Source organism: Pagrus pagrus (assembly GCF_965226575.1).
Source record: "Pagrus pagrus genome assembly, chromosome: 14".
NCBI classification, from domain to species: Eukaryota; Metazoa; Chordata; class Actinopteri; order Spariformes; family Sparidae; genus Pagrus; species Pagrus pagrus.
Genome location: NC_140198.1, coordinates 5,956,598 through 5,969,194, shown reverse-complemented (window position 1 = coordinate 5,969,194; position 12,597 = coordinate 5,956,598). Strand labels below are relative to the sequence as shown.

Here is a 12,597-nt window from a genome sequence, read left to right as displayed (position 1 = left end):
GATCATCAGGGTGTTTTCAAACTGACGTCGCTTGTTTTTTCTTATTTCGCTACTGGACTTTGATACTTAATCGCACGAATCATTATGGCCCTGACTGTTGTATCACCACTTTCCACCTGCACTCGGATGAAACTGAGACGTATGCTTGCTGTCATTTTGACCCTGGCCCCTGATAACACACACGAAACTTTGAGCAAGTGTCATAAACTCAAATCAACTAATCAATTAATCAAAGAAATCCTAATGGTAGAATTTAGAGTAACATATTATAATATATCCCACAAATGACAGTGATATTATGTTGTATTAATCAGGTACTGCTGGCACTTTAACGTAGGTACAATGCCGACTTAATATGCCACCAGAACAGAGTAGAGTAAGGTAAGATATAGATAAATGGCCTTTCTTTTCTTTTCTTTTCTTTTCTTTTCTTTTCTTTTCTTTTTTGTTCTTTTCTTGTCTTTTCTTTTTTCTTTTCTTTTCTTTTTTGTTCTTTTCTTGTCTTTTCTTTTTTCTTTTCTTTTCTTTTTTGTTCTTTTCTTGTCTTTTCTTTTTTCTTTTCTTTTCTTTTCTTTTCTTCTTTTCTTTTCTTTTCTTTTTTGTTCTTTTCTTTTCTTCTTTTCTTTTCTTTTCTTTTTTGTTCTTTTCTTGTCTTTTCTTTTTTCTTTTCTTTTCTTTTCTTCTTTTCTTTTCTTTTTTGTTCTTTTCTTGTCTTTTCTTTTTTCTTTTCTTTTCTTTTCTTCTTTTCTTTTCTTTTTTGTTCTTTTCTTGTCTTTTCTTTTTTCTTTTCTTTTCTTTTCTTTTCTTGTCTTTTCTTTTCTTGTCTTTTCTTTTCTTTTCTTTTCTTTTCTTGTCTTGTCTTGTCTTTTCTTGTCTTGTCTTTTCTTTTCTTTTTTCTTTTCTTGTCTTTTCTTTTCTTTTCTTGTCTTGTCTTTACTTGTCTTTTCTGTATGGTGCTGTACTCCGTGCCATCGTTTTCCTTTCGTGGTTACTACTGGTTGTAGTTGTGTCCTATCCAGCAACTGAAAGCAACAATTGCAAAATTTGCTCTCAGTTTTGTGGTATTTCCACTTTCTTACTCATTGTTATTTTGGATCGACACGAGGTCCTTTTTTACTTCCTTGTGACTTTCCTCAAAGTTTTTTTCTGCCTGTCTTTTTTTAGATGGTGCAATGAAACCTGCCGCTTTGTTCAAAATAACAATGTGTGTGTAATGTGATGTGTAAAAAGTCGTGTCAAAGTAACTGGAACAAACGGGCATGCTTCTTTGGTTTAGTTGCGTTTAGCTACCAAACAAACCAAAAACTTGAAATGATTAATGCACCGTCCCCCGGTGACTGACATGTGTACCACAAATATCTGTATGATAAAGCAGAAATGTGTTTGTCCTTTTTTCTGATAGGATAACAATCTCGTCGTCCTGGTTCCCTCCACCTCTACATCTGCAGAAGGAAGGAAGAAGAAAGCGTGATGCCCGTCTGTCTGTAAAGGAACTATGTCTGAAACTGAAACAGACGCGGCCTGTGGGAATCGGGCAAATATGCGTTCACAAGCAGATTATGGGCATATACAGTCAAAGTGAGGTCTGAAGTCAGGATGTAAAGAGTTTCACGTCTGTTTTTTATCGGTTTTCCCGTTTTTGCATTGGCATTTAACAAGCCAAGACACAAGCTCATAAACTGCCAATAAATGTATGTTTTCATGATGTAGACACACATGAACAACAACATCATATACAGAACAAAGGTGTTTTTTTCATGTACACTCATCGGATCAAATGTTTAACGTGCAGCAGCACGACATCCACCTCACCTCAGTTTGATCAGTTAATGATTCATCTGTTATAAAGCCAGTAATAAGCAATAAATCAAAGTGCCATGTATAGCCGAAGTGGCAATTATTTTTGGTTTGGTATTTTTTTATTTTGCATGTGATGTGTTTTATAATTGGAAGTAAATTCCAAGCTAATGACTAGTTTGTCTCAAACAATAAAAAATAAATACATTTGCAATTTAATGTGCGTGTCCGTCTGTGTATTAGTCGATCAAACTGGTTTACTGCACTTAATAGCAGGTTGTTTGCAGCAGTAACAGCTGCAGGTCATGTATTCATGTGATTCATTACAATAGACTGAGGAGAGACTATTCAGGCTATCAAATCCACTGGTTGCTGATACATTAAAGCACAATTCATGTCCCCGTTTCAATAAAAATCAACAAAGGAGCTTTATAAATCCAAAATATGCCTTTTAAATGATCTAGGCAGTTTTTGTTTGAGATCCAAAAGCATTCATCGTTTCAAGTTGTATAAAGTAAACAGCTATGGAGAACCTAAAAGATAAGTTCACCCACAAGTGAAGAGTTAGTCACTGCTCAACGACCCTCATGCAGATGGAAAATTGCATTCTTTTGTAGTTTTCTGTTTGTATCCAATGAGATGAGACGTTAAAATACATAAATAAAAACTAGTGTCTACCTGTGATCTGAAAATAGAACAGGAAATGTGCATATTACCCTCAAAAGGCTTCACTTGCCCCACATGACGTGCCATGATGTATTTACTGTACATCACCAAGTCACTCACACAACGATTAATCCAGGCTTTAAAGTCGTGCCTTTGTTTTAAAGGCATTATCACCTATTGCCACCTGCTTATCTGCACATTTATCTTCCAAGTGGTTCAACAGGTCGACTTATGTGACTTCCCGTCATCATCAGCCACCTGGACAAACCAGAACAGATCATCGTGACGAATGAGAAGAATCTCGTCACCACGGTGATTTATAACAAAGGAAAACATCAGCTGCCACAAACATGCAGACGTTTTATTCTTTACACCCTTTTTCTGTCTTTATGCTACTTATTGTGATTTCTGTTGATTGTGAGTAATGATTAAGGCAACATGCATGGCTTAAGCTCAGTTTAATTTAATGATGACACCATGATGACACTCGACAAAGACACTTCCTAAAAATGTGTGGGGATTATAGGGGAACCCCAGATAGAGACAGAACTACAATTGACGTAACATGTTAGTCAATAACAGAAGACAACAAAACACCAACAGAAACAACATAAGTGCTCTCAACACTGTGCACACGCCATGCAGGGCAACAGGAGATGGCAAAACATTGGTGACATTAAAAACTAGGAGAGTCTGGAGGCCTGGCCAAAAAGAACAAAAGGATGGGACAGCTAATCGGTTGGATGTTGGACCCAGAACTTTCCTCCCTACACTATATAAAAGTGCCAAAACTAACCTTCCTCCCCAAACTGAGAAACAAGAAAGACAAAAACTCTCAAGTAATGAGAGCTGCATTGTCCGAAGATGAGAGAGAGCCTCCCTAAAATATGGGCAGGCTCACACACCAGCCCGAGAGAGGACAACAATAACAGCAATAATGCATCAACAATATCCACAAATGTTGTTATATGAAGCCATGAAAGAAACGCTAAGCAGCAAGAAACAAAAAGTTACGTTAAAACAAAAGTAACAAACATTATGGTAGAAAAAACATGATAAAGTGCCTTCTGGGGCGTCTTTCCAGTGGAGGAAATGTGACAAAGTGTCAGATTACATGCAGCTTCCTCTGGAGCACTCACAATGAGCTGTAAACACACTCTAATATGTTTTTAATATGTCAAATTTGTGGAGTTACCCTTTAAGTTGCAGTGCATTGAGCTCTCAGGGTCACTGTAGCCTTCCCTGAAAAATGACCTCTTTCTTTCCTGAGTGCATCATATCCAGACACAGATATGGCAGAAGACGAAGAGCTGTTATGAAAACCCAGGTTATAACCTGCCTGGTGTTACATTTGATCCCTCCTGAGGTCATGAAAACTTGCTCTTTGCTTGACGGACCAGTTTTTCTCACACCTGACTGTGTTGAAATGAGACGTAGTAGTTCTGTTTATTTACTTTGTGTGAATAGTAAGGACTCATATTCATTCACATTTGGATTTTCTTTATTTTTCTACAAACACATGAACAAAACAATCTGTACAACAATTATTTACAATAGCTACCTGCAAAGAAAACGTCACATCCTGCAGTATAGAGCTTTCACCAGAAGTTAGGAGGTTTGTTTAAATTGTTATCCCTTAAACTTAAATTCACACTCATCTAACGGAAAGAAATAAAACGTTTTATGTGATATTGATGATACATGAACTACAAGTCAAATGTTGAGCTTGCTGAATATGATGCTATTTGCATTTTGGCGACCATATCTGTATTCATGGCTTGATTATGATCATGTAGCTACATGGGCTGCCTGAGTAAAACAGATTCACAACAAAATGCCTTGAACCAGCCAAAAACATAGAGAATAAACAGTGTGAATTCCTCTGGCACAGCAGTGCACTTCATATTGTCTCTTCATAACTTCAGAGGGAGGGTGAGAGGGATGAGCTTTTCTGAGCTTCAAACACATGGCACACGTTGGAGTTGTAGTTGATGAGAATGAGTCAACTGAGATGAGGGGTCGGATGGGGAAGATGGTGGCAGGAAGAACTCTATCAAAAGTCCAAAGGTGTACAACACCGCCTTGTCGTGAAGTCCTCAGTGGAAGGGCGGGAGCTGTTGGCAGAAGTTGTTCCAGAATTCATCTGTGGGAGGGTCCGAGCCCAAAGTGATGTACTGCGGCATTTCGTCTAGTTCGTCGACTGCAAAGCAAACAGAGGAAATCCAAGGTCAGGATGGTGACGAAGAGCACGTGTGAACTGAACTTAAATACTAAACATCTTGAGAAGTGAGCTAAAGTCTGAGAAAATAATGACGTTATGTTGAGCAGGGTCATCTCAGTGTTTGAGGTGAACGTTTCCAGGCAACAAAACAGGCTTTTAAGTTGCATTATGGGAAATGTAGGATCCAGTGTTTTTGCACCCCTTAAAGGGACTGAAAGTCAGGATATCTCAGCCTCTGCTGCATCAACTTTGACTGTTCTGTTGTTATTCTGTGTTTTGTTGGTTACCTAACTTCATGAAAGTGTGATTCCATATCACTGGAGGAGCACCTTTAATAGATAGCTGCTTTACTTGACTTTAAAGGTGCAATAAGATTTTAGTTTAGAGCAATAAAAACAAACAAGCTAACTAGCTAACCGCAGCTATTGTTAGCTGTTACTCTGTTGATATGCTGTGTAATATTTTGGCATGCATACGTCTGTAACTTCACTTTGCAGCCTGAGTGAGTGCTGCACATTAACGTCTATATTTTACACCTAAATGCTAACATGGAGTGTCCACTAACAACATTTACCTGAGGAAGATTCACTCCACTGGCTCCCTGGGCTGGTGCATGCTTCATTGCTCAGGAACCCCGTGCCGTCTAAACTGCATGATGTCATCCAGTGTGAGTCTTTCTCCAGTTGCTGGCAAATCTGAAAGAGCAACACTGGACTTAGTATGGCCAAAATATGCTACACAACTGGAATTTTTTTCAACATCAGAAAGGCAGAATATGACAAACATGGGTATTCCTGCCAATGAAAAATGCATGCTGTTAAGAGTAGGAGCCAATGAGGAGGTGATGCTTACCTGGATAATGTGGTCGGTTTCGTCGAAATCTGGAAGATCACAGCAAAGAGAGAGGGAGAGAAAAGGGAGGAGGATGAGCACAGCTCTGTGGCATCTATCTGTTTGTATTTACCCTAATTTCACTTCATCCTGAACCATTTATTAGCAAGTATGCCGTGTTTGTTGCTGTCTTACCGGGGTTGTGTTCAGGTGAAACTTCAAATCTGTGGCAGAAGGTCTGGTTTGGAAAGCTCGATCCCCCGATTTCAACTGACATAGACCAGTCGGGGACTTCAGACGGAGCCACAAATGAGAAATCTGCAAAAACGGCGAACAATGGCATTCAGTAAACTGCAACCAAACATTCAGCACATTAAGCTCTTATGCCACAGGTTAAAGCATTTCCTCTTCACGTTATCTGTTTTTCCTCACCTTCCTCCTCGGTGTTCACTGTGCTGTCGACCGTGTTCTCCTGAGCGGAGGAACTGTCCTCCAGATTTGACTCGTCCATGGGAGTGTCGCTGTCCTCTTCCTCTATCTTGACAATTGAGCCCTGCAGATGCAGATACAAAGACACGTTCGGTTAGATTCAGGAAATGAGAGAACAAAACAAAGACTGAGCAGTCGTTTGTCTCGCTACTGCTCCAGTGCCTCCAGTGTGAGCGTGTGGCATAAAGCAAACACCACTAAAGTCAGCATAAAAAGTAGAATGGTCATTATTTACCTTCTTCATTGTCTTGGTTTGCTTTGCTTTGCTCCGTTTATCTGCGCAGATGAAAAAAAAAGACATTTGGTTACCATCTTAAACAGTTTTTTGTGTTTGCAGAACAAACTGAGCACAGATGAAAAAAAAAGATCAGCAGCAGCGTTAATTCAAGCTCTGCCAACTTCCTGTCAGTTATCTCACCTCTTGATTTTGGTGTGGTGGGCAACAACCTGAAGACGCGCATGGCTTGGTGGCCCTTGTTGATGCTCTTGTCCTTCACCTCCTCGACATCCGGCAGCGAGTTCATTGCGCAACGGAAGTTGGCTTTCCACGTCTTTGGGTCACAGACCTGACCTTCCACGTACTTTCCTGCAAAAAAAACAACATTTTGTTAACACCTTTTTCCATCCAAACAACAAGAAGAATGTCCTGCTTCTGTTCACAGTAAGCGTGCACATTCAAGCTCTCTCACCTGTGTGGATGGCCCACAACTTAAACAGACTTGCGTCCTTGTCCAGCTCCCAGCCGTGTCGGGCTGCATGCTTCCAGGGGATTGAGAACATCGTCTTTTCCTATAAAATACATAAAGGAAGACTGAGTTGGAGGGTGGCTGCATGTTCATTATTTTTTAAACATTGCAGGAGGATGCCATTCAAACTGAGCATCGAATTATAGTTTCATGTTAAAGTATGTAAAAATGTTATTTGCATAGCACGGTGGCAGTGCCCACAGTGGAAAAAACACACAAAACAAGCTAATAGGCTATTTATATATGATGGTTTGTCTTTTTCACTGCACAACACCTAAATCCAACTTTTGAACAAGCTACTCTGACAGTAACATGCAGGTGTTATGTCTTCGTTAAAGACAAGAGACAACTAAAACATAAAAAAAGACACGTGCAGCCTCTTCACTTCCCTGTCTAGAAGTTGCCCCAGCTCCTACAACAAATACATTTCAAGATGTCTATTTCTGCACTTATTTCAGTTTACTAACTAAACTTCTTCAGCAAATGTCGTCCACAAGAACTAATCAAGTCTGTCGCAGCAGGAAATGAGCTTCTCACCTGGTCCACCCAGCTCAGACCCGGGACGTCGTTAGACTCGATCATCTTCTCCAGCCATGGCCTCATCCTCATCCTTGTCACTGGCATGTTTGCCTAAAATATTCCGCAAAAGAGGGAGAGAAGAAAAAAAATCTTTAGATAAGGAATGCTGTGTGAGATCGTACTGACAGCAGATGAACACCAGCATCTGCCTCAGCTCAGATTTACTGTTGCGCGCTGCTCGAGGAGGAGGAGGGAGGGAGTGTGAGAGAGGAGGTCACGGCCGGGGCACGCAGGCGAGCCGGGGTGGGCGTTTGAGCGCAGGAGTAGATCGCGATGGACCAAAAATAATTACCTGAGTGGATTTTTTTTAAAAGTCTTTAACATTGAGAAAGTGCCCAAATGCACGTGGATTAATTTTTTGCATTGCAAAATGTTTTCGTCAAGTTTATTTTCTCCGTGCGGGGAGACTTTTGTCGCCTTGCGCCAAAAGTCCGGTGTGCGCGGGGAGAGCGCACGCCTCCTCCTCTGTCAGCAGCATGCATTTAATATAATACAAAGTTTTGTTTGTTTGTTTGTTTTTTTAAATTTTCATTCAGTCATTTCGTTAATGCCCCTGTCGCGTCGCTTGCTTGCACGCATGTGTGCAAGACTGACACAAACTTTATCAAACTTTAAAACCATCGCTGAATTAGTCATTTCAGGATGTTAAAGGCTCCTAACAACTTTATCTCCCTGTAGATTTGTCAAAATATAGAATAAGGATAAATACATGAAAATAGATATTTGTTTTAAATGTTAAAATACGAGGCATCCATGCAAGTAGAAGTGATAAACCAATATCAAATCACTTACAAAATTTGCTTGTTCTATGATCCGTAAGAGGAAAAAATGCAAAAATTAGTCCAAGTGGTTGAAGCTGTTTTCTTCCACAGAAGTGTCTCTTCTCCGTGTCTTTGTGTTATCCACCTGAAGTCCAGTGTAGATCAGTAGCGGGTACTGACTTCTCTGTTGAGTCTCTCCGATTTATACCCAGTGTAGTGGGTTTTCCCCGGCTGAGCATGGAGGCGGAGGCGCTGCAAAAAGTGTCGGCTCCTACAACACACGTACAGAAAATCTACTAAGATATCTGTTTATCAAAGAGCACTTGGAGCATTTCCCTGCGTAATAATCACTTGGCATGCTTTTGCCATTCAAACCTCCCTCCTTTCTCACCTCTAAATGTGTTTTAAAGACGCCACGAGATCAGGTATAAAAATTAAAAACAAGGTGAGGTTGAGTGTTTCTTGCAGTGGGGTTCGCGCATGCGCAGCTCTGCCCCAAATTCGGCAGCAGACCTGTTTCCGAGAAATCACGCTGTAAAAAGCAAGGAGGAAGTTAACGACAACATGGGTTGATTACAACCGCCTCGTGCACGTAGGCACCACCGACCCTCAGACCCTGAGCTGACTTACTGTCACTCCCATGAGCACTTGTGCAGAAATGGCCTGTTTACAAAAAGTCTGCAGGTTCACTGTGATACATGCAGGAGGATGAATGAAAGCGTGGCAGGGTATAGTTTATTAGATTATAAATAAAATGTAAAAAAAAATAAAGCTCATTATTATGTTGTGTCATGTGCAGTGCAACGTTACAACTATAATATAATAAATATAAAACATAATGTAGCAGTTGTGATAGAGTCTGTCATATAAATCCAGACTGGAGGTTGTGTGTGTAACTTATTAAATAACAACATGCATATAAAATGTGAATGTAAGCGTAATAAAGAGGGTATATTAAGCAACCTGCACACGCCCACGCGCACACACAAACTCGTCCAGAAGTTATCAAAGTTGACCTCGCGCACAGTCCGATATGATAACATCTGCAAGGGACCAGCCCTTCAGCATAAACAGCCTTCAGCTGAGAAGTGGGGCATTTACAAGAAATGGTGTAGTAATTTCAAACAGCCGGCGGGGGCAGCAGCGGCGCAGCGCGGTGTCGTCACAGCTCGAGCCTCTCCGAGCTGTGATGACACAGCGCGACCGGGAGCAGTTGTGAAGTATGCGGAAGCTGCAGCTGCGTGGGCTCGATAACAAGGCTGCGGATACACACACGATTATTCATATTGACACGTGATTCGCTGAGAAATGAAGCGAGCGAGCGAGTGAGTTTTAAAAAAAAAAAAAAAAAATGCCAGCGCGTGACGTGTAGTGAAATGTTTGTATCGTGTTTTTCTTTTCAAAATGAATTCTGGTGCTTTTTTGCTCTCTCGTGCGGCTGATAAATCCCAGAGCTCAGGTTATGTAACAGCGCGGCCCTCTCGTCTTCACGGGAATGTTGGAAACCCCGCAACATGTCGCAGTGACCGGTGGCGGTGCTGCTGTCCATGTAGGGGCTTCCCGCGCGCCGCCCGCCGGCTGCGCGCCTCAGATCGCAGGGCTCGAGTGCGCGCACGCGTCTTGGAGGGAATGGCAGGGAGATTTCCAGCGGAGTTTTCACCGGCAGTTAGTCGGTGGGGTTTCCCGCTGAAGGCCCTCACATGGATTCACAGGGGAAAATCGTCCCGGTTTTTCAAAGCTGTAATTGTGTTGTAACAGGAGTCGAGCTCCCTGCTGACGGATGACCACAGTCTGCAGAGAAAGATGCGAATTATAGGAATTCACTGACGCAAAACGCGTGCAGCTGTGCAGATGAGACTGTTGTGCAGTGCTGTCAGATCAGGATTAGACCCATAACAGAGACATCATCTTAAAAAAGCACAAATTAAGTGTTTGCCAACTCTTTTATTTTATCTTTTTACTTTGTTATAACTTGATTTTTACCAGGAAATACATGTTAATTATTTTAAATGGCACCAACATAAGTGCTTAAGAACCTTTTTATTAAATTTTTTACTTTATTTCCCAAGAAATACATGTAAATTATTTTAAAATGCTCCAACTTTAGTGTTTACCAACCTTTTTATTGTATTTTGTTACTTTATCTTAACTTTATTTTCCCAGGAAATTCATGCAAAATGTTTACATATACATTGTTTTTAAAAGCACCAACTTTAGTGATTTAAAACTTTTTTAATTCTATTTTTTACTTTATTTTACAAGGAAATACATACAAATTCTTCTAAAAAGCATCAACTTTGGTGCTTAACAACCTTTTTATTTATTGTTTTACTTTGTTTAACCAGGAAACACGTGTAATTATTTTAAAAAAGCACCAACTTTAGTGCTCAACAACTTTTTATCTTATATTTATAGTATTTTATATTTTACCAGGAATATCCCAGTGACAGTCAAAGTGTCTTTAATGTGGGAATCTTGAGCTTCCTGGCCGAGACAGCAGCATTGACAAAACATAAGGACACACAACAAGTGTCACATAAAAGAAAAAGCAACAGATTTACTGTAAAACAAGCAGTATATTACATCAAGACAGTGAATTTCTGAATAGTCCTTGATTCTAACTTTACATAATTAAACCTTACATACCTGCAGGAAGGGAGCCCTGAATCGCTTGATGAAAAAAGTGCTCACAATATGAATAATAATGAATAATCAGATGGGAGAAAACTAAAACTACAAAGAACTGTGTTTATTTTCTCTGACTTTCCTCTAATCACTAATGTTTCCCTGCAAAAGCAAAAGATAGTTTCACTCTTTAGGGCCTTAACCCGGTCGTCAAAATAAATATTTGCCATGTATGTATCTGAAAACCATGAATATGTTTCGAACTTTATCTTTCTTTAGCTTCATTTTTCAGTTGTTTTCATGTCACAATGCTGTGCTGACGGTCTGGTTGGGTTTAGAAAGAAAAAACACATGGTTAGGGTGAGGAGAAGATCATGTTTGGGTCAGTTCGGTCGCCACAAACATGGCTGGAGATGTACCAACTCCCTGTAACTCCTATCCAGTGGTGTCATGCTTACAAATGTTAAAATGCAGTGTTAAAATGCAGTCACCGGCTTGGCAGCCTTGTCGACTGGCTGAAACTCGGTCCCCTCTGCTTCCCTCCTACGAGAGTCGGGTCATAAAAATGTAATGGGAACTTGATATGGCACAACAGTAAAACAGTCAGACCTGTAAACTAACTATCCGTTAGAAATATAACTGCACCAACACCAGCCAGCTTACCACTTCCAAGTTTCATCTCCTTTATTTACAACCTAATCTTTTGTTTTCACACCCGCAGAGATAAATTCCTGCACATTTATTCCACTCTGTGCATACAGTGAAGGTAATTCTGATTATTTAGGCCACCTGCAAGGATAAGACAGTAATTTGAGGCTTTGGGACGAGGCAAGCAGCTTGAGCATTCAATCTCCCCCTGGACCATCTGCTTTGACAGCTCACTGACAGTGGATCAAGTCAAAGCCCTCGCCAGTTCGCCTGTAAATGCACTGCGACCTCATGCCTGGGAGGAAGGTGGGGGGGAGTGGGAGAGTGTAAACAGCAGGTTACTTTTCACAGATATGATGTCCCACTTGATCTGGATTTCAGGGAGATTTTTTGCCTTTTTCTTGGGGGAAGTCTGGTTAACTCCTGACACGTTGAGTACTCGGTGTGTAGCACATCAGCAAAGTAACCTGTTTCCTGTTCTCTGGATACTGGCTGCAGGCATTTCAGTAGTATCGCCTTCTAATTGTCGATGTTGGCACAAGTTGATATAAACATCCCTCTCGTGCCTCAGTGGATTTTTCCCACACAATATTTTCCATGTCAGCCACTCCTCAGAGTCGGCTGCCAAAGCATCTGCAACCCACTGCATGACACACGTGTGGCTCTTTGGTAATAAGGCCACGCTTTGTTTTACAGGCTTTTTAATTATGTGCTTATAATTTCCAGGAAGTCCTGAAAAAAAAAAAATCATTCAGTTCTAATAGAGCGGAGCAGAAATGAAACCTAAAACCTGTGAATAAGTCATAAGGTATCATAAAAGTTAGCACATCCGGTGACCTCATTCAGAAATACTTACATTTTGTACATTAATTATGTCAGTAAACGCACCAGCTAAGACATTTTAAAGCATTTATGTGATGACATGGCATGCAGCCATTCTGTAAGTTTAAAGGCAACGCTTAATTTTACATGTTTGTAATCATGTTCCTTATAATCTCCAGGAAGTCCAGAAAAAAAAATCATTAAGTTCTAATAGAGTACGTTAGGAATGAGTCTAAAACACAGAAATAAATATTAAGTTAGCATAAAAGTTTGCATTTTTTGGTAAGATGTCTGAAACAAGGTCTGAGGTTGACACACGCTTAAGAGATTTTCACGTTTTGTACATAAAATGCATCTGTAAATACCCCACCAGCCAATTTTAGAGCGTTTACTACAGAAATAAAAAAAAAAA

General features: G+C 40.4%; 1 protein-coding gene across 1 annotated transcript; it reads right to left on the bottom strand.

Moving 5' to 3' along the window:
• Positions 1 to 3,946: 3,946 nt before the first annotated feature.
• irf1b (interferon regulatory factor 1b) lies at positions 3,947 to 8,281 on the bottom strand. The gene is made up of 10 exons (XM_084373852.1): positions 8,122 to 8,281; positions 7,288 to 7,380; positions 6,694 to 6,793; positions 6,423 to 6,590; positions 6,240 to 6,280; positions 5,948 to 6,068; positions 5,711 to 5,833; positions 5,537 to 5,565; positions 5,259 to 5,379; positions 3,947 to 4,663 (listed from the first exon to the last, which is right to left on the bottom strand). Exons 2-10 carry the CDS (start codon positions 7,372 to 7,374, stop codon positions 4,560 to 4,562), a joined length of 894 nt encoding a protein of 297 aa, XP_084229978.1. The 5' UTR covers positions 7,375 to 7,380; positions 8,122 to 8,281; the 3' UTR covers positions 3,947 to 4,559.
• Positions 8,282 to 12,597: the final 4,316 nt, after the last annotated feature.

Excerpts from the sequence above, each read along its gene's own strand:
- irf1b (XM_084373852.1), bottom strand. The coding sequence starts at position 7,374 with ATGCCAGTGACAAGGATGAGGATGAGGCCATGGCTGGAGAAGATGATC. Across the intron at positions 6,281-6,422 it reads CACCACACCAAAATCAAGAG|ATAAACGGAGCAAAGCAAAG; the intron begins GTGAGATAACTG and ends TCATCTGCGCAG. Across the intron at positions 5,380-5,536 it reads AAACCGACCACATTATCCAG|ATTTGCCAGCAACTGGAGAA; the intron begins GTAAGCATCACC and ends TTGCTCTTTCAG.